Source organism: Oncorhynchus masou, chromosome 11 (assembly GCF_036934945.1).
Source record: "Oncorhynchus masou masou isolate Uvic2021 chromosome 11, UVic_Omas_1.1, whole genome shotgun sequence".
In the NCBI taxonomy this organism is placed as follows: Eukaryota; Metazoa; Chordata; class Actinopteri; order Salmoniformes; family Salmonidae; genus Oncorhynchus; species Oncorhynchus masou.
The window spans coordinates 3477583-3498591 of record NC_088222.1 but is presented as its reverse complement, the minus strand read 5'-3'; the positions used below and the strand labels follow the sequence as shown (position 1 = coordinate 3498591).

The following is a 21009-nucleotide window of genomic DNA, read 5'->3' as shown; positions in this document are numbered from 1 at the left end:
TGGTGTGTTTCTAATGTCTGGTGTGTTTCTAATGTCTAGCGTGTTTCTAATGTCTGGTGTGTTTCTAATGTCTAGTGTGTTTCTAATGTCTGGTGTGTTTATAATGTCTGGTGTGTTTCTAATGTCTGGTGTGTTTCTAATGTCAGGTGTGTTTCTAATATCAGGTGTGTTTCTAATGTCAGGTGTGTTTCTAATATCAGGTGTGTTTCTAATGTCAGGTGTGTTTCTAATGTCAGGTGTGTTTCTAATGTCTGGTGTGTTTCTAATGTCAGGTGTGTTTCTAATGTCAGGTGTGTTTCTAATGTCAGGTGTGTTTCTAATGTCTGGTGTGTTTCTGTCACGTGTTTTTTTAATGTCAGGTGTGTTTCTAATGTCTGGTGTGTTTCTAATGTCAGGTGTGCTTCAGTAAGGTGTGTTTCTAATGTCTGGTGTGTTTCTAATATCTGGTGTATTTCTAAGGTCTGTTGTGTTTCTAATGTCTGGTGTGTTTCTAATGTCTGGTGTGTTTCTAATGTCTGGTGTGTTTACTAAGGTCTGGTTTGTTTCTAATGCCTGGTGTGTTTATAATGTCTGGTGTGTTTCTAATGTCTGGTGTGTTTCTAATTTCTGGTGTGTTTCTAATGTCGGGCGTGTTTATAATGTCTGGTGTGTTTATAATGTCTGGTGTGTTTCTGGCAGGTGTGTTTCTAATGTCAGGTGTGTTTCTAATGTCAGGTGTGTTTCTAATGTCTGGTGTGTTTCTAATGTCTGGTGTGTTTCTAATGTCTGGTGTGTTTCTAATGTCTGGTGTGTTTCGAATGTCTGCTGTGTTTATAATGTCAGGTGTGTTTCTGTCTGGTGTCTTTCTAATATCTTGTGTCTTTCTGTCTGGTGTGTTTCTAATATCTGGTGTGTTTCTAATGTCTGTAAGGTGTGTTTCTAATGTCTGGTGTGTTTCTAATGTCTGGTGTATTTCTAAGTTCTGCTGTGTTTCTAATGTCTGGTGTGTTTCTAATGTCTAGTGTGTTTCTAATGTCTGATGTATTTCTAAGGTCTGCTGTGTTTCTAATGTCTGGTGTGTTTCTAAGGTCTGCTGTGTTTCTAATGTCTGGTGTGTTTCTAATGTCAGGTGTGTTTCTAATATCAGGTGTGTTTCTAATGTCAGGTGTGTTTCTAATATCAGGTGTGTTTCTAATGTCTGGTGTGTTTCTAATGTCAGGTGTCTTTCGAATGTCTGCTGTGTTTATAATGTCAGGTGTGTTTCTGTCTGGTGTCTTTCTAATATCTTGTGTCTTTCTGTCTGGTGTGTTTCTAATATCTGGTGTGTTTCTAATGTCAGGTGTGCTTCTGTAAGGTGTGTTTCTAATGTCTGGTGTGTTTCTAATGTCTGGTGTATTTCTAAGTTCTGCTGTGTTTCTAATGTCTGGTGTGTTTCTAATGTCTGGTGTGTTTCTAAAATCTGGTGTATTTCTAAGGTCTGGTGTGTTTCTAATGTCTGGTGTATTTATAATGTCTGGTGTGTTTCTAATGTCTGGTGTGTTTCTAATGTCTGGTGTGTTTCTAATTTCTGGTGTGTTTCTTATGTCTGGTGTGTTTCTAATGTCGGGGTGTGTTTATAATGTCTGGTGTGTTTATAATGTCTGGTGTGTTTCTAAGGTTTTTTTCTAATGTCAGGTGTGTTTCTAATGTCAGGTGTGTTTCTAATGTCAGGTGTGTTTCTAATGTCAGGTGTGTTTCTAATGTCAGGTGTGTTTCTAATGTCTGGTGTGTTTCTAATGTCAGGTGTGTTTCTAATGTGAGATGTGGTGTGTGTGTTTATAATGTCTGGTGTGTTTCTAATGTCAGGTGTGTTTCTAATGTCAGGTGTGTTTCTAATGTCAGGTGTGTTTCTAATGTCTGGTGTGTTTCTAATGTCAGGTGTGTTTCTGTCAGGTGTGTTTCTAATGTCAGGTGTGTTTCTAATGTCAGGTGTGTTTCTAATGTCTGGTGTGTTTCTAATGTCAGGTGTGTTTCTAATGTCAGATGTGTTTCTAGTGTCTGGTGTGTTTATAATATCTGGTGTGTTTCTAATGTCTGGTGTGTTTCTAATGTCTGGTGTGTTTCTAATGTCTGGTGTGTTTATAATGTCTGGTGTGTTTCTAATGTCAGGTGTGTTTATAGTATCTGGTGTGTTTCTAATGACAGGTGTGTTTCTAATGTCTGGTGTGTTTATAATGTCTGGTGTGTTTCTAATGTCTGGTGTGTTTATAATATCTGGTGTGTTTCTAATGACAGGTGTGTTTCTAATGTCAGGTGTGTTTCTAATGTCAGGGGTGTTTATAATATTAGGTGTGTTTCTAATGTCTGGTGTGTTTATAATATCAGGTGTGTTTCTAATGTCAGGTGTGTTTCTAATGTCAGGTGTGTTTCTAATGTCAGGTGTGTTTCAAATGTCAGGTGTGTTTCTGTCAGGTGTGTTTTTAATGTCAGGTGTGTTTCTAATGTCAGGTGTGTTTCTAATGTCAGGTGTGATTCTAATGTCTGGTGTGTTTCTAATGTCTGTTGTGTTTCTAATAATCAGGTGTGTTTCTAATGTCAGGTGTGTTTCTAATGTTAGATGTGTTTCTAGTGTCTGGTGTGTTTATAATGTCTGGTGTGTTTCTAATGTCAGGTGTGTTTCTAATGTCAGGTGTGTTTCTAATGTCAGGTGTGTTTCTAATGTCTGGTGTGTTTCTAATGTCTGTTGTGTGTCAGGTGTGTTTCTAATGTCAGGTGTGTTTCTAATGTCTGGTGTGTTTCTAATGTCAGGTGTGTTTCTAATGTCAGGTGTGTTTCTAATGTCTGGTGTGTTTATAATGTCTGGTGTGTTTCTAATGTCTGGTGTGTTTCTAATGTCTGGTGTGTTTCTAATGTCAGGTGTGTTTCTAATGTCAGGTGTGTTTCTAATGTCTGGTGTGTTTCTAATGTCAGTAAGGTGTGTTTCTAATGTCTGGTGTGTTTCTAATATCTGGTGTATTTCTAATGTCTGGTGTGTTTCTAATGTCTGGTGTGTTTCTAATGTCTGGTATGTTTCTAATGTCTGGTGTATTACTAAGGTCTGGTTTGTTTCTAATGCCTGGTGTGTTTCTAATGTCTGGTGTGTTTCTAATGTCTGGTGTGTTTCTAATGTCTGGTGTGTTTCTAATAATGTCTGGTGTGTTTCTAATGTCAGGTGTGTTTATAATGTCTGGTGTGTTTCTAATGTCTGGTGTGTTTATAATATCTGGTGTGTTTCTAATGTCAGGTGTGTTTCTAATGTCAGGTGTGTTTCTGTCTGGTGTGTTTCTAATGTCTGGTGTGTTTCTAATGTCAGGTGTGTTTCTAATGTCAGGTGTGTTTCTAATGTCAGGTGTGTTTCTAATCTCAGGTGTGTTTCTAATGTCAGGTGTGTTTCTAGTGTCTGGTGTGTTTATAATGTCTGGTGTGTTTCTAATGTCTGGTGTGTTTCTAATGTCAGGTGTGTTTCTAATGTCAGGTGTGTTTCTAATGTCTGGTGTGTTTCTAATGTCAGGTGTGTTTCTGTCAGGTGTGTTTCTAATGTCTGGTGTGTTTCTAATGTCAGGTGTGTTTCTAATGTCTGGTGTGTTTCTAATGTCTCAGATGTGTTTCTGTGTCTGGTGTGTTTCTAATGTCTGGTGTGTTTCTAATGTCAGGTGTGTTTCTAATGTCAGGTGTGTTTCTAATGTCTGGTGTGTTTCTAATGTCTGGTGTGTTTATAATGTCTGGTGTGTTTCTAATGTCAGGTGTGTTTATAATATCTGGTGTGTTTATAATGTCTGGTGTGTTTCTAATGTCTGGTGTGTTTCTAATTTCTGGTGTGTTTCTTATGTCTGGTGTGTTTCTAATGTCGGGCGTGTTTATAATGTCTTGTGTGTTTATAATGTCTGGTGTGTTTCTGGCAGGTTTTTTTCTAATGTCAGGTGTGTTTCTAATGTCAGGTGTGTTTCTAATGTCTGGTGTGTTTCTAATGTCAGGTGTGTTTCTAATGTCAGGTGTGTTTCTAATGTCAGGTGTGTTTCTAATGTGAGATGTGTTTCTAGTGTCTGGTGTGTTTATAATGTCTGGTGTGTTTCTAATGTCAGGTGTGTTTCTAATGTCAGGTGTGTTTCTAATGTCAGGTGTGTTTCTAATGTCTGGTGTGTTTCTAATGTCAGGTGTGTTTCTGTCAGGTGTGTTTCTAATGTCAGGTGTGTTTCTAATGTCAGGTGTGTTTCTGATGTCTGGTGTGTTTCTAATGTCAGGTGTGTTTCTAATGTCAGATGTGTTTCTATGTCTGGTGTGTTTCTAATGTCTGGTGTGTTTCTAATGTCTGGTGTGTTTCTAATGTCAGGTGTGTTTCTAATGTCAGGTGTGTTTCTAATGTCTGGTGTGTTTCTAATGTCAGGTGTGCTTCTGTAAGGTGTGTTTCTAATGTCTGGTGTGTTTCCAATATCTGGTGTATTTCTAAGGTCTGTTTTGTTTCTAATGTCTGGTGTGTTTCTAATGTCTGGTATGTTTCTAATGTCTGGTGTATTACTAAGGTCTGGTTTGTTTCTAATGCCTGGTGTGTTTATAATGTCTGGTGTGTTTATAATGTCTGGTGTGTTTCTAATGTCTGGTGTGTTTCTAATGTCAGGTGTGTTTATAATATCTGGTGTGTTTCTAATGTCTGGTGTGTTTCTAATGTCTGGTGTGTTTCTAATGTCTGGTGTGTTTATAATGTCTGGTGTGTTTCTAATGTCAGGTGTGTTTATAGTATCTGGTGTGTTTCTAATGACAGGTGTGTTTCTAATGTCTGGTGTGTTTATAATGTCTGGTGTGTTTCTAATGTCTGGTGTGTTTATAATATCTGGTGTGTTTCTAATGACAGGTGTGTTTCTAATGTCAGGTGTGTTTCTAATGTCAGGTGTGTTTCTAATGTAAGGTGTGTTTCTAATGTCTGGTGTGTTTATAATATCAGGTGTGTTTCTAATGTCAGGTGTGTTTCTAATGTCAGGTGTGTTTCTAATGTCAGGTGTGTTTCAAATGTCAGGTGTGTTTCTGTCAGGTGTGTTTTTAATGTCAGGTGTGTTTCTAATGTCAGGTGTGTTTCTAATGTCAGGTGTGATTCTAATGTCTGGTGTGTTTCTAATGTCTGTTGTGTTTCTAATAATCAGGTGTGTTTCTAATGTCAGGTGTGTTTCTAATGTTAGATGTGTTTCTAGTGTCTGGTGTGTTTATAATGTCTGGTGTGTTTCTAATGTCAGGTGTGTTTCTAATGTCAGGTGTGTTTCTAATGTCAGGTGTGTTTCTAATGTCTGGTGTGTTTCTAATGTCTGTTGTGTTTCTGTCAGGTGTGTTTCTAATGTCAGGTGTGTTTCTAATGTCTGGTGTGTTTCTAATGTCAGGTGTGTTTCTAATGTCAGATGTGTTTCTAGTGTCTGGTGTGTTTATAATGTCTGGTGTGTTTCTAATGTCTGGTGTGTTTCTAATGTCTGGTGTGTTTCTAATGTCAGGTGTGTTTCTAATGTCAGGTGTGTTTCTAATGTCTGGTGTGTTTCTAATGTCAGGTGTGCTTCAGTAAGGTGTGTTTCTAATGTCTGGTGTGTTTCTAATATCTGGTGTATTTCTAATGTCTGGTGTGTTTCTAATGTCTGGTGTGTTTCTAATGTCTGGTATGTTTCTAATGTCTGGTGTGTTTCTAATGTCTGGTGTGTTTCTAATGTCTGGTGTGTTTCTAATGTCTGGTGTGTTTCTAATGTCTGGTGTGTTTCTAATGTCTGGTGTGTTTCTAATGTCTGGTGTGTTTATAATGTCTGGTGTGTTTCTAATGTCAGGTGTGTTTATAATGTCTGGTGTGTTTCTAATGTCTGGTGTGTTTCTAATGTCTGGTGTGTTTCTAATGTCAGGTGTGTTTCTAATGTCAGGTGTGTTTTAATGTCACGTGTGTTTCTAATGTCAGGTGTGTTTCTAATGTCAGGTGTGTTTCTAATGTCAGGTGTGTTTCTAATGTCAGGTGTGTTTCTAATCTCAGGTGTGTTTCTAATGTCAGATGTGTTTCTAGTGTCTGGTGTGTTTATAATGTCTGGTGTGTTTCTAATGTCAGGTGTGTTTCTAATGTCAGGTGTGTTTCTAATGTCAGGTGTGTTTCTAATGTCTGGTGTGTTTCTAATGTCAGGTGTGTTTCTGTCAGGTGTGTTTCTAATGTCAGGTGTGTTTCTAATGTCAGGTGTGTTTCTGATGTATGGTGTGTTTCTAATGTCAGGTGTTTTTCTAATGTCAGATGTGTTTCTAGTGTCTGGTGTGTTTATAATGTCTGGTGTGTTTCTAATGTCAGGTGTGTTTCTAATGTCAGGTGTGTTTCTAATGTCTGGTGTGTTTCTAATGTCTGGTGTGTTTATAATGTCTGGTGTGTTTCTAATGTCAGGTGTGTTTATAATATCTGGTGTGTTTATAATGTCTGGTGTGTTTCTAATGTCTGGTGTGTTTCTAATGTCTGGTGTGTTTATAATGTCTGGTGTGTTTCTAATGTCAGGTGTGTTTATAATATCTGGTGTGTTTCTAATGACAGGTGTGTTTCTAATGTCTGGTGTGTTTATAATGTCTGGTGTGTTTCTAATGTCTGGTGTGTTTATAATATCTGGTGTGTTTCTAATGACAGGTGTGTTTCTAATGTCAGGTGTCTTTCTGTCACGTGTGTTTCTATTGTCTGGTGTGTTTCTAATATCAGGTGTGTTTCTAATGTCAGGTGTGTTTCAAATGTCAGGTGTGTTTCTGTCAGGTGTGTTTTTAATGTCAGGTGTGTTTCTAATGTCAGGTGTGTTTCTAATGTCAGGTGTGTTTCTAATGTCTGGTGTGTTTCTAATGTCTGGTGTGTTTCTAATAATCAGGTGTGTTTCTAATGTCAGGTGTGTTTCTAATGTCAGGTGTCTTTCTGTCACGTGTGTTTCTATTGTCTGGTGTGTTTATAATGTCTGGTGTGTTTCTAATGTCAGGTGTGTTTCTAATGTCAGGTGTGTTTCTAATGTCAGGTGTGTTTCTAATGTCTGGTGTGTTTCTAATGTCAGGTGTGTTTCTAATGTCTGGTGTGTTTCTAATGTCAGGTGTGTTTATAATGTCTGGTGTGTTTCTAATGTCTGGTGTGTTTCTTTCTAATGTCAGGTGTGTTTCTAATGTCAGGTGTCTTTCTGTCACGTGTGTTTCTATTGTCTGGTGTGTTTCTAATGTCAGGTGTGTTTCTAATGTCAGGTGTGTTTCTAATGTCAGGTGTGTTTCTAATGTCAGGTGTGTTTCTAATGTCAGATGTGTTTCTAGTGTCTGGTGTGTTTATAATGTCTGGTGTGTTTCTAATGTCAGGTGTGTTTCTAATGTCAGGTGTGTTTCTAATGTCAGGTGTGTTTCTAATGTCTGGTGTGTTTCTAATGTCAGGTGTGTTTCTGTCAGGTGTGTTTCTAATGTCAGGTGTGTTTCTAATGTCAGGTGTGTTTCTGATGTCTGGTGTGTTTCTAATGTCAGGTGTGTTTCTAATGTCAGATGTGTTTCTAGTGTCTGGTGTGTTTATAATGTCTGGTGTGTTTCTAATGTCTGGTGTGTTTCTAATGTCAGGTGTGTTTCTAATGTCTGGTGTGTTTCTAATGTCAGGTGTGTTTCTAATGTCTGGTGTGTTTCTAATGTCAGGTGTGTTTATAATGTCTGGTGTGTTTATAATGTCTGGTGTGTTTCTAATGTCTGGTGTGTTTCTAATGTCTGGTGTGTTTATAATGTCTGGTGTGTTTCTAATGTCTGGTGTGTTTCTAATGTCTGGTGTGTTTCTAATGTCTGGTGTGTTTCTAATGTCAGGTGTGTTTATAATGTCTGGTGTGTTTCTAATGTCTGGTGTGTTTATAATATCTGGTGTGTTTCTAATGACAGGTGTGTTTCTAATGTCAGGTGTCTTTCTGTCACGTGTGTTTCTATTGTCTGGTGTGTTTCTAATGTCAGGTGTGTTTCTAATGTCAGGTGTGTTTCTAATGTCAGGTGTGTTTCTAATGTCAGGTGTGTTTCTAATGTCAGGTGTGTTTCTAATGTCAGGTGTGTTTCTATTGTCTGGTGTGTTTCTAATGTCTGGTGTGTTTCTAATGTCAGGTGTGTTTCTAATGTCAGGTGTGTTTCTAATGTCTGGTGTGTTTCTTTCAGGTGTGTTTCTAATGTCTGGTGTGTTTCTAATGTCTGGTGTGTTTCTAATGTCAGGTGTGTTTCTAATGTCTGGTGTGTTTATAATGTCTGGTGTGTTTCTAATGTCAGGTGTGTTTCTAATGTCTGGTGTGTTTCTAATGTCAGGTGTGTTTCTAATGTCTGGTGTGTTTCTAATGTCTGGTGTGTTTCTAATGTCTGGTGTGTTTCTAATGTCAGGTGTGTTTCTAATGTCAGGTGTGTTTCTAATGTCTGGTGTGTTTCTAATGTCAGGTGTGTTTCTAATGTCAGGTGTGTTTCTAATGTCAGGTGTGTTTCTAATGTCAGGTGTGTTTCTAATGTATGGTGTGTTTCTAATGTCAGGTGTGTTTCTAATGTCAGGTGTGTTTCTAATGTCTGGTGTGTTTCTAATGTCTGGTGTGTTTCTAATGTCAGGTGTGTTTCTAATGTCAGGTGTGTTTCTAATGTCTGGTGTGTTTCTAATGTCAGGTGTGTTTCTAATGTCAGGTGTGTTTCTAATGTCAGGTGTGTTTCTAATGTCTGGTGTGTTTCTAATGTCTGGTGTGTTTCTAATGTCAGGTGTGTTTCTAATGTCTGGTGTGTTTATAATGTCTGGTGTGTTTCTAATGTCAGGTGTGTTTTAATGTCAGGTGTGTTTCTAATGACAGGTGTGTTTCTAATGTCTGGTGTGTTTCTAATGTCTGGTGTGTTTCTAATGTCTGGTGTGTTTCTAATGTCTGGTGTGTTTCTAATGTCAGTGTGTTTCTAATGTTTCTGTCACGTGTGTTTCTAATGTCTGGTGTGTTTCTAATGTCAGGTGTGTTTCTAATGTCAGGTGTGTTTCTAATGTCAGGTGTGTTTCTGTCAGGTGTGTTTCTAATGTCAGGTGTGTTTCTAATGTCAGGTGTGTTTCTAATGTCAGGTGTGTTTCTTTCTGGTGTGTTTAATGTCTGGTGTGTTTCTAATGTCAGGTGTGTTTCTAATGTCAGGTGTGTTTCTAATGTCTGGTGTGTTTCTAATGTCTGGTGTGTTTCTAATGTCAGGTGTGTTTCTAATGTCAGGTGTGTTTCTAATGTCAGGTGTGTTTCTAATGTCTGGTGTGTTTCTAATGTCAGGTGTGTTTCTAATGTCTGGTGTGTTTCTAATGTCAGGTGTGTTTCTAATGTCAGATGTGTTTCTAGTGTCTGGTGTGTTTATAATGTCTGGTGTGTTTCTAATGTCAGGTGTGTTTCTAATGTCAGGTGTGTTTCTAATGTCAGGTGTGTTTCTAATGTCAGGTGTGTTTCTAATGTCTGGTGTGTTTCTAATGTCAGGTGTGTTTCTAATGTCAGGTGTGTTTCTAATGTCAGGTGTGTTTCTAATGTCTGGTGTGTTTCTAATGTCAGGTGTGTTTCTAATGTCTGGTGTGTTTCTAATGTCAGGTGTGTTTCTAATGTCAGATGTGTTTCTAGTGTCTGGTGTGTTTATAATGTCTGGTGTGTTTCTAATGTCTGGTGTGTTTCTAATGTCAGGTGTGTTTCTAATGTCAGGTGTGTTTCTAATGTCAGGTGTGTTTCTAATGTCTGGTGTGTTTCTAATGTCTGGTGTGTTTCTAATGTCTGGTGTGTTTCTAATGTCAGGTGTGTTTCTAATGTGTGTGTTTCTAATGTCTGGTGTGTTTCTAATGTCTGGTGTGTTTATAATGTCTGGTGTGTTTCTAATGTCAGGTGTGTTTCTAATGTCAGGTGTGTTTCTAATGTCTGGTGTGTTTCTAATGTCTGGTGTGTTTCTAATGTCTGGTGTGTTTCTAATGTCTGGTGTGTTTCTAATGTCAGGTGTGTTTCTAATGTCTGGTGTGTTTCTAATGTCAGGTGTGTTTCTAATGTCAGATGTGTTTCTAGTGTCTGGTGTGTTTATAATGTCTGGTGTGTTTCTAATGTCTGGTGTGTTTTTAATGTCTGGTGTGTTTCTAATGTCAGGTGTGTTTCTAATGTCAGGTGTGTTTCTAATGTCTGGTGTGTTTCTAATGTCAGGTGTGCTTCAGTAAGGTGTGTTTCTAATGTCTGGTGTGTTTCTAATATCTGGTGTATTTCTAAGGTCTGTTGTGTTTCTAATGTCTGGTGTGTTTCTAATGTCTGGTATGTTTCTAATGTCTGGTGTATTACTAAGGTCTGGTTTGTTTCTAATGCCTGGTGTGTTTATAATGTCTGGTGTGTTTCTAATGTCTGGTGTGTTTCTAATGTCTGGTGTGTTTCTAATGTCTGGTGTGTTTATAATGTCTGGTGTGTTTCTAATGTCAGGTGTGTTTATAATGTCTGGTGTGTTTCTAATGTCTGGTGTGTTTATAATATCTGGTGTGTTTCTAATGACAGGTGTGTTTCTAATGTCAGGTGTCTTTCTGTCACGTGTGTTTCTGGTGTGTTTCTAATGTCAGGTGTGTTTCTAATGTCAGGTGTGTTTCTAATGTCAGGTGTGTTTCTAATGTCAGGTGTGTTTCTAATGTCAGATGTGTTTCTAGTGTCTGGTGTGTTTATAATGTCTGGTGTGTTTCTAATGTCTGGTGTGTTTCTAATGTCAGGTGTGTTTCTAATGTCAGGTGTGTTTCTAATGTCTGGTGTGTTTCTAATGTCAGGTGTGTTTTCTGTCAGGTGTGTTTCTAATGTCAGGTGTGTTTCTAATGTCTGGTGTGTTTCTGTAAGGTGTGTTTCTAATGTCTGGTGTGTTTCTAATGTCTGGTGTATTTCTAAGGTCTGTTGTGTTTCTAATGTCTGGTGTGTTTCTAATGTCTGGTATGTTTCTAATGTCTGGTGTGTTTCTAATGTCTGGTTTGTTTCTAATGCCTGGTGTGTTTATAATGTCTGGTGTGTTTATAATGTCTGGTGTGTTTCTAATGTCTGGTGTGTTTCTAATGTCTGGTGTGTTTATAATGTCTGGTGTGTTTCTAATGTCAGGTGTGTTTATAATATCTGGTGTGTTTCTAATGTCTGGTGTGTTTCTAATGTCTGGTGTGTTTCTAATGTCTGGTGTGTTTATAATGTCTGGTGTGTTTCTAATGTCAGGTGTGTTTATAATATCTGGTGTGTTTCTAATGACAGGTGTGTTTCTAATGTCTGGTGTGTTTATAATGTCTGGTGTGTTTCTAATGTCTGGTGTGTTTATAATGTCAGGTGTCTTTCTGTCACGTGTGTTTCTATTGTCTGGTGTGTTTCTAATGTCAGGTGTGTTTCTAATGTCAGGTGTGTTTATAATATTAGGTGTGTTTCTAATGTCTGGTGTGTTTATAATATCAGGTGTGTTTCTAATGTCAGGTGTGTTTCTAATGTCAGGTGTGTTTCTAATGTCAGGTGTGTTTCAAATGTCAGGTGTGTTTCTGTCAGGTGTGTTTTTAATGTCAGGTGTGTTTCTAATGTCAGGTGTGTTTCTAATGTCAGGTGTGTTTCTAATGTCAGGTGTGTTTCTAATGTCAGGTGTGTTTCTGTCAGGTGTGTTTCTAATGTCAGGTGTGTTTCTAATGTCTGGTGTGTTTCTAATGTCAGGTGTGTTTCTAATGTCAGGTGTGTTTTAATGTCAGGTGTGTTTTTAATGTCAGGTGTGTTTCTAATGTCAGGTGTGTTTCTAATGTCAGGTGTGTTTCAAATGTCTGGTGTGTTTCTAATGTCTGGTGTGTTTCTAATGTCAGGTGTGTTTTTCAGGTGTGTTTTTAATGTCTGGTGTGTTTCTAATGTCAGGTGTGTTTCTAATGTCAGGTGTGTTTCTAATGTCAGGTGTGTTTCTAATGTCAGGTGTGTTTCAAATGTCAGGTGTGTTTCTGTCAGGTGTGTTTCTAATGTCAGGTGTGTTTCTAATGTCAGGTGTGTTTCTAATGTCTGGCGTGTTTCTAATGTCTGGTGTGTTTCTAATATCTGGTGTGTTTCCAATGTCAGGTGTGTTTCTAATGTCAGGTGTGTTTCTGTCTGGTGTTTTTCTAATATCTGGTGTGTTTCTAATGTTAGGTGTGTTTCTAATGTCAGGTGTGTTTCTGTCAGGTGTGTTTCTGTCTGGTGTGTTTCTAATGTCTCGTGTGTTTATACTGTCAGGTGTGTTTATGGCAGGTGTGTTTCTAATGTCTGGTGTGTTTATGGCAGGTGTGTTTCTAATGTCTGTTGTGTTTCTCATGTCAGGTGTGTTTCTAATGTCAGGTGTGTTTCTAATATCTGGTGTGTTTCTAATGTCTGGTGTGTTTCTAATGTCAGGTGTGTTTCTAATGTCAGGTGTGTTTCTAATATCTGGTGTGTTTCTAATGTCAGGTGTGTTTCTAATGTCAGGTGTGTTTCTAATGTCAGGTGTGTTTCTGTCAGGTGTGTTTTTAATGTCAGGTCTGTTTTTAATGTCAGGTCTGTTTCTAATGTCAGGTGTGCTTCTGTCAGGTGTTTTTTTAATGTCTGGCGTGTTTCTCATGTCTGGTGTGTTTCTAATGTCTGGTGTATTTATAACGTCTGGTGTGTTTATAACGTCTGGTGTGTTTCAAATGTCTGGTGTGTTTCTGTCAGGTGTTTCAAATGTCATGTGGTGTGTTTCTAATGTCTGGTGTGTTTCAAATGTCTGGTGTGTTTCTGTTTCTAATGTCTGGTGTGTTTCTGTCAGGTGTTTTTTTAATGTCTGGCGTGTTTCTCATGTCTGGTGTGTTTCTAATGTCTGGTGTGTTTATAATATCAGGTGTGTTTCTGTCTGGTGTGTTTATAATATCTGGTGTGTTTCTAATGTCTGGTGTGTTTCTAATGTCAGGTGTGTTTCTAATATCTGGTGTGTTTCTAATGTCTGGTGTGTTTCTAATGTCTGGTGTGTTTCTAATGTCTGGTGTGTTTATAATATCAGGTGTGTTTCTGTCTTGTGTATTTTTTGCTCTGTCCCTCAGAGATTACACCGAGCTATGAACACATCTTTCAACGACGATAAACTGCAGACTGTGGCCAAGAAGGAAAAAAGGTAACAATTCATTCATGTGCCGTAAGGAAGCAAATTGACAGACCGCTGATTTATTGACTTGAGAAACGTTTGATTTAATGTTCCAGTTTGACAGCATGTGTCACTTTTATGAATCACATTTTGGCAAATTGAATTGTCAGTGATGATAGTAGTGACGGGATGATGGGTGACACCCTGCTTACAGGCTGTGGATCATGTCAGCATCAGATCAGTGACCGTCAGTGCCGTTTAAGATGAGAGATTACATTCATTTTTCATGAGATTGGCCTTATTCTTATTAGAGCGTATTGGACGACTGTCATCCTAGTTCAATGTAACATTAATAGGTTTAGGCTACTACATGATACTCCAATTTTTCCTACACACATCATGAGGTTGCTACAACCTAGCCTATGAATGAAAGTTTACAGCGTAGGTGCACACAGGGCGAGAGACACATTTGAGGTGACAGACAGTGACACATGGACAGACAGATACTCATTCAATAACACCTTGCACACTCGTGCCTGCATCTAGCTGATGTAAGGTGTCATTTTTAATCCAACAGTTGCAATCCAGAGTTTCTATTGGACAAATTCAGGTATGTTTATCCCTGTTTTTGTTCCGTTTGCTTCCGTTTAAGAAACTTTTTTTTAAACAGAATCGGCGGAATGAATACATCCCTGATCATGCGTAAACACAGTTCACTTTCATAGCAGCCACATTGTATTCATTTTGGCATCTCTGCGCTCTACTCTCACCTTGTCCCTTCGCCGGTGGACTTCAATGCAAAACACATCAGCTGTAAGTGGCCAGGCAAAAAAACCTTTCCAAGTCAAACAGCTACACACAGCCTACATTGTTGTCACCATATTAGCTAAGGTAATGTCATTGTCACCATAGCTTATAAAACAAACATGTTAATAAACCCACTAAAACCATGCAGTAATATTACAGTGTACAGTCAGTAAGCCACCGGTGGGCCCCGGTGGCAATAAATTAGTAAATCCAAAGCTTACCTTGACTTGAAAGAATTCCAGTGTTGTGTTGGATAGTCCTAGCCAGCTAGCTAATATAGCATCCCTCTGTTTTAGCCAGCTAGCTAATATAGCATCCCTCTGTTATAGCCAGCTAGCTAATATAGCATCCCTCTGTTATAGCCAGCTAGCTAATATCAAATCACTCTGTTATAGCCAGCTAGCTAATAGAGCATCCCTCTGTTATAGCCAGCAAGCTAATAGAGCATCCCTCTGTTATAGCCAGCTAGCTAATATAGAATCCCTCTGTTATAGCCAGCTAGCTAATATCGAATCACTCTGTTATAGCCAGCTAGCTAATACAGCATCCTTCTGTTATAGCCATTTAGCTAATATTGCATCCCTCTGTTAAAGCCAGCTAGCTAATATAGCATCCGTCTGTTGAAGCAGGGTGTTTCAGAAGGCTAAACTATGCATTTACTAGCTAAGTAAGTGAAAATATTTCTATCTTGCTTCTTCATTTTGGAATAAATATTTTTTAACTGTCTTTCTCTCTCTTTGCGTCAACTATTCACCACGTTTTATGCACTGCGGTGCTAGCTAACTGTAGCTTATGCTTTCAGTACTAGATTAATTTTCTGATCATTGTGTAGGCAACATGTCAGTTCATGCTGCAAGAGTTCTGATAGGTTGGAGGACGTCCTCCAGAAGTTGGCATAATTACTGTGTAAGTCTATGGAATGGGGTGAGAACCATGAGCTTCCTCGGTTTTGTATTAAAGTCAATGAACCAAGAGGAGGATAGAAGCTAGGTGTCCTCCGGCTACACCATGGTGCTACCCTACAGAGTGCTGTTGAGGCTACTGTAGATTTCATTTCAAAACAATGTGTTTTAATCAATTATTTGGTGAAGTGATTATACTTTGTATCGTTTTATCTAAAAAAGGATGTTGTTTTAAATGTATTACAATTTTTATTTTTATGAAATTCACTGAGGATGGTCCTTTCATTCCGCCTCTGAGGAGCCTCCACTGCATCAGATAGCAGGTTCTGTAGTGCACTATAGGCCCTGGTCTAAAGTAGTGCCCTGGTCTAAAGTAGTACACTATAGGTAATAAAAGTGCCATTTGGGATGCAAATCACCATCCCTAAAGACATGTATTTGTTCGACCCCAAAGGTGCAACGTGGGTAACCACCACCAACAACAACAGGAGCAGCCACGCGTACCATGGACCAGCTCAGAGTCCAACTGCAACAGAAGGAAGCTGCCTCCTCAGGAGTCCCATCTGGAGTACCCCCACTGTGACTGCCCTCTTCTTCCTCCTCCTCGGGTAGGCTCAAGCACAGAAAAATAAGGAACACATAGCTTGAGTATTTACATTTTTTAGGAGAGGATGTCTTGTTGGGAAATTGTACATATTTTAAACCCCTGTAGAAACCATTTCCTGTATTCTGCAGCCTTATTTTTTATTTTTTACCTTTATTTAACCAGGCAAGTCAGTTAAGAACAAATTCTTATTTTCAATGACGTCCTGGGAACAGTGGGTTAACTGCCTGTTCCGGGTGCAGAACGACAGATTTGTACCTTATCAGCTCGGGGGTTTGAACTCTCAACCTTCCGGTTATTAGTCCAACGCTCTAACCACTAGGCTACATTATTATATACAGTTACAGGCAATACCAGTAGATATAATTTAGTCAGATTTAATGTATCAAATCAGAGGGACATTTCTCAAATTTCTCATGTATTATTTATGTTTTGATTCGTGCCATTTGATTGGTTGGAAGTAATCGAAATGTCTCTTATTTTCTCCTCTTCCTCCTCAGGTGAAGAGCCCCCTACAGGCCACCTCTAACGGGAGGACAGACCAGGTGGGTCTAAAAACCAGGACCAACCCCATGCTGCAGGAGCTGTCAGAGCTGGAGACACACATTACCATCATCAAACAGCAGCTGCACATCGCCATGAAGAAGAAGAGGGAGCTGGAGCAGTACCAGCAGACACATAACATGACAGAGTAGAGGATTGGTACAAGCAGACACATAACATGACAGAGTAATTACGCTATAGAAAAGGTACCAAGTCAATAGCGCGAGTGAAGACATTACAAGCTGGTGAGTGAGGCTGTGAAGCTAACTCTGTTACAACTGCTACCAGCAGACACAAGATATCTGAATAGAGGCTGGAGCTGCCAGCAGATACACAACACCCCTGAGTAGAGGCTGGAGCTACCAGCAGATACACAACACCAATAAATCGAGGCTGGAGCTACCAGCAGACACACAACACCCCTAAGTAGAGGCTGGAGCTACCAGCAGACACACAACACCCCTAAGTCGAGGCTGGAGCTACCAGCAGACACACAACACCCCTAAGTCGAGGCTGGAGCTACCAGCAGACACATAACATCCGTAAGTAGAGTCTGGAGCCATCCCGGAGTAGAGGACTAGACATAAGACAAACAGGAACACTGAGTAGAGGCTGGAGCATACCGGAGTAGAGGACTGGACATAAGACAAACAGGAACACTGAGTAGAGGCTTGAGGAGTACCCCAACAAAACAAAACCCTGATATCCCTGAGTCCGAGAGCAGCAGGAGGACAACAGCCCGAGACCCAGATACCAGCAGGACTAACCCCAGGCCCAGAGCACCAAAGAAAACCACCATGGCTGCTCCCTGAGCCCTGGGGCCCTGGAAACTGTCTGCTTTCCACCTCCAATCTCCAAGATCTCTCTGATGAGTTAACCAGAAGGAACACTATCTGCACCCAAAGCCTTGGAACCTGATCCCTGTCCGGGATGGAACCTGATCCCTGTCCTGGATGGAACCGGATCCCTGTCCTGGATGGAACCTGATCCCTGTCCTGGATAGAACCTGATCCCTGTCCTGGATGGAACCTGATCCCTGTCCTGGATGGAACCTGATCCCTGTCCTGGATAGAACCTGATCCCTGTCCTGGATGGAACCTGATCCCTGTCCTGGATGGAACCTGATCCCTGTCTGGAATGGAACCTGATCCCTGTCCGGGATGGAACCTGTCTCTGTCCTGGATGGTTTGACTGAGTTACAGTTCAAATAGAGAAATTAGTCCATTTAAATCAATTCATTAGGTTCTAATCTGTAGATTCCACATGACTGGGAATACAGATATGCATCTGTTGGTCACAGATACCTTAACAAAAAGGGGGCATGGATCAGAAAACCAGTCAGTATCTGGTGTGACCACCATTTGCCTCATGCAGTGCAACACATCTCCTTCGCACAGAGTTGATCAGGCTGTTGATTGTGGTCTGTGGAAGTCGTCCCACTCCTCTTCAATGGCTGTGCGAAGTTGCTGGACATTTGGTGGGAACTGGAACACGTTGTCATACAGAGCATCCCAAACATGCTCAACGGGTGACACGTCTGGTGAGTATGCAGAACATGGAAGAACTGTGACATTTTCAGCTTCCAGAAATTGTGTGCAGATCCTTGTGATGAGGTAATGAATGGCACGAAAATGGGCCTCATGATCTCGTCACGGTATTTCTCGACATTCAAATTGCCATCGATAAAATGCAATTTTGTTCATTGTCCGTAGTTTATTCCTGCCCATACCACAACCCCAACGTTGACAACAGCAAACCAGACGACCCAGAGGCCCACACGACACCATCTGCCGTAGAGGTGAAACCGGGATTCATCCATGAAGTACCCATTATCTCCAGCGTGCCAGTGGCCCTCGGTGAGCATTTGTCCACTGAAGTCGGTTACGACGCCGAACTGCAGTCAGGTCAAGACCCTGGTGAGCACATAGATGAGGTTCCCTGAGACGGTTTCTGTTTGTGCAGATATTGGTTGTGAAAACCCACAGTTTAATCAGATGTCCGGGTGGCTGGTCTCAGACAATCCCGCAGGTGAAGAAGCCAGATGTGGAGGTCCTGGGCTGGCGTTGTTACACGTGGTTGTGAGGCCGGTTGGACTTACTGCCAAATTCTCTAAAACAACGGAGGCAGCTTATGGGAGAGAAATTAACATTCAATTCTCTGGCAACATCTCTGGTGGACATTCCTGCAATCAGCATGCAAATTGCACTCTCCCTCAAAACTGGAGACATCTGTGTCATTGTGTGACAAAACTGCACATTTTAGAGTGGCCTTTTATTGGCCCCCAGCACAAACTGCACCTACTGTATGTAATGATCATGCTTTTTAATCAGCTTCTTGATATGCAACACCTGTCGGGTGGTGGATTATCTTGGCAAAGGAGAAATGCTCATTAACAGGATGTAAACACATTTGTGCACAAAATTTGAGAGAAATAAGCTTTTTGTGCACATGGACATTTTCTGGGGGATAATTTATTTCAGCTCATTAAACATGGGACCAACACTTTACATGTTGCGTTTATATTTTTGTTGTTCCTCTCGCCTCACATAATATTGGACATCTTGTTTAATACAGAATATATACTCTTATATACTCACCTGAGACCTAATGTGGAGAGAGATGGGGACCTAGGGAATGATGGTACAATATGACATTACAACAGACCTTTTCCTCGTGAAGCTACGGTTTGCTTATATTTGTGAATGGGACCATGGGACCATGGGAGACGGAGAGTGACTGTGCCACAGAGGAGGTGTGACTGGTGGTGATGAGCGTGCCGTAGAGGTGTCAGATTCTGCGTCCCAAATGGCACCCTATTCCCTATTTAGACACACTACTTTTGACCAGAACTATGGACCCTGGTCAAAAGTAGTGCACTTAAAAGGTAATAGGGAGCTATTTGGAACGCAGCCAGGGGTGGGTGAATATGTGGAGCGCGCTGTAGAGGTGTCAGAATGATCTATGATAGCTGAAGCAGAAACAGAAGTGGTCCCTCTCTCCCTCTGAATGCTGAGTACCATTGACCCTGATGGATCTCTAAACACAGGCTGTCTCCCATATGGCACCCTATTCCCTATATAGTGCACTACCTTCAACCAGATATATATATAGGGAATAGGGTTCCATAGCGTTCAGTCAAAAGCAGTGCACTATAGGGAATAGTGAGCCATTTGGGATGCACCTCTAAATACTCTGGTTTGTCTGGTTCCCCTTACGGTACAGATGTTCTGTTTTGCTCTGCTCTGTTGGGCTTCGTTATGTTCTGTTCTGCTCTGTTGTATACCGTTTCGCTCCGTTTTGCGCTGTTTTGCTCTGTTCTGTTCTGCACCGTTCTGTTATGTTCTGCTCCGTTCTGTTCTGTTCTGCTCCGTTATGTTATGTTCTGCTCCGTTATGTTCTGCTCTGTTATGTTCTGCTCAGTTCTGTTATGTTATGTTCTGCTCTGTTCTGTTCTGCTCCGTTATGTTCTGCTCTGTTATGTTCTGCTCCGTTATGTTCTGCTCTGTTATGTTCTGTTCTGCTCCGTTCTGTTCTGTTCTGGTCCATTCTGATCTGTTCTGCTCTGTTCTGCTCTCTTCTGCTCCGTTATGTTCTGTTCTGCTCCGTTCTGATCTGTTCTGTTCTGCTCAATTCTGTTCTGTTCTGCTTCGTTCTGATCTGTTCTGCTCTGTTCTGCTCTGTTGTGTTCTGTTCTGCTCCGTTCTGATCTGTTCTGTTCTGCTCCGTTCTGTTCTGCCGAGTTCTGTTCTGTTCTGCTCCGTTCTGATCTGTTCTGTTCTGCTCTGTTCTGATCTGTTCTGCTCTGTTATGTTCTGTTCTGCTCCGTTCTGATCTGTTCTGTTCTGCTCCATTCTGTTCTGATCTGTTCTGTTCTGCTCCATTCTGTTCTGCTCCGTTCTGTTCTGCTCTGTTCTGTTCCGTTCTGCTCTGCTCCATTCTGCTCTGTTCTGCTCCGTTCTGATATGCTCTGTTCTGCTCTGTTCTGCTCCGTTATGTTCTGCTCCATTATGTTCTGTTCTGCTCCGTTCTGATCTGTTCTGTTCTGCTCCATTCTGTTCTGTTCTGATCTGTTCTGCTCCGTTCTGCTCTGTTCTGTTCTGCTCTGTTCTACTCCGTTCTGTTCTGTTCTGCTCTGTTCTGTTCTGTTCTGCTCCGTTCTGTTCTGTTCTGCTTTGTTATGTTCTGTTCTGCTCCGTTCTGTTCTGCTCTGCTCCGTTATGTTTTGTTCTGCTTCGTTATGTTCTGTTCTGCTCTGTTATGTTCTGTTCTGCCCCGTTCTGTTCTGATCTGTTCTGTTCTGCTCTGTTCTGTTCTGCTGTGTTCTGCTCTGTTCTGTCCTTCTCGGTTCTGCTCTGTTCTGTTCTACTCTGTTCTGTTCTACTCTGTTCTGTTCTGCTCTGTTCTGCTATGCTGTTCTGTTCTGCTCTGTTCTGTCCGGCTCTTTTCTGCTCTGTTCTGCTTTGTTCTGTTCTGTTCTGCTCCATTATGTTCTGTTGTGCTCCGTTCTGTTATGTTCTGCTCTGCTCCGTTACGTTCTGTTCTGCTTCGTTATTTTCTGTTCTGCTCCATTATGTTTTGCTCTGTTCTATTCTGCTCTGTTCTGCACCGTCTTGTTCTGCTCTGTTCTGTTCTGTTCTCCTCCGTTCTATTCTGCTCTGTTCTGCACCGTCTTGTTCTTCTCCGTTTTGTTCATCTCTGTTATGCTCTGCTCTGTTCTGTTCCGTTCTGCTCTGTACCGTTAGGTTCTGTTCTGCTCCATTATGTTATGTTCTGCTCCGTTATGTTCTGTTCTGCTCCGTTATGTTATGTTCTGCTCTGTTCTGCTCTGTTCTGCTCCATTATGTTCTGTTCTTCTCTGTTCTGTTATATTCTGCTGTGTTCTGTTCTTCTCTGTTCTGCTCCATTATGTTCTGTTCTACTCTGTTCTGTTCTGTTATATTCTGCTCTGTTCTGTTCCGTTCTGTTCTGCTCTGATCTGTTCTGTTCTGCTCCGTTCTGTTCTGTTCTGCTCTGTTCTGCTGTGTTCTGCTCCTGAGGGCTCAGTCAGGATGATAATGAGGAGAAGTTGTTTTATGGATGATGGGTTTGGGTGTTTTCTATTTATAAAAAAAC

The 21009-nt window shown here is 40.6% G+C and overlaps 1 protein-coding gene across 1 annotated transcript in view; it reads left to right on the top strand.

Moving 5' to 3' along the window:
* The window catches only part of grin3a (glutamate receptor, ionotropic, N-methyl-D-aspartate 3A), a 116502-nt gene extending 100249 nt beyond the window's left edge, over positions 1 to 16253 (top strand). The window contains exons 9-11 of the mRNA XM_064979034.1: positions 13001 to 13071; positions 15205 to 15358; positions 15855 to 16253. Of these exons, the coding sequence (XP_064835106.1) occupies positions 13001 to 13071; positions 15205 to 15358; positions 15855 to 16049 (420 nt within the window). The 3' untranslated portion in view covers positions 16050 to 16253. The remainder of the gene's footprint in view (positions 1 to 13000; positions 13072 to 15204; positions 15359 to 15854) is intronic.
* Positions 16254 to 21009: the final 4756 nt, after the last annotated feature.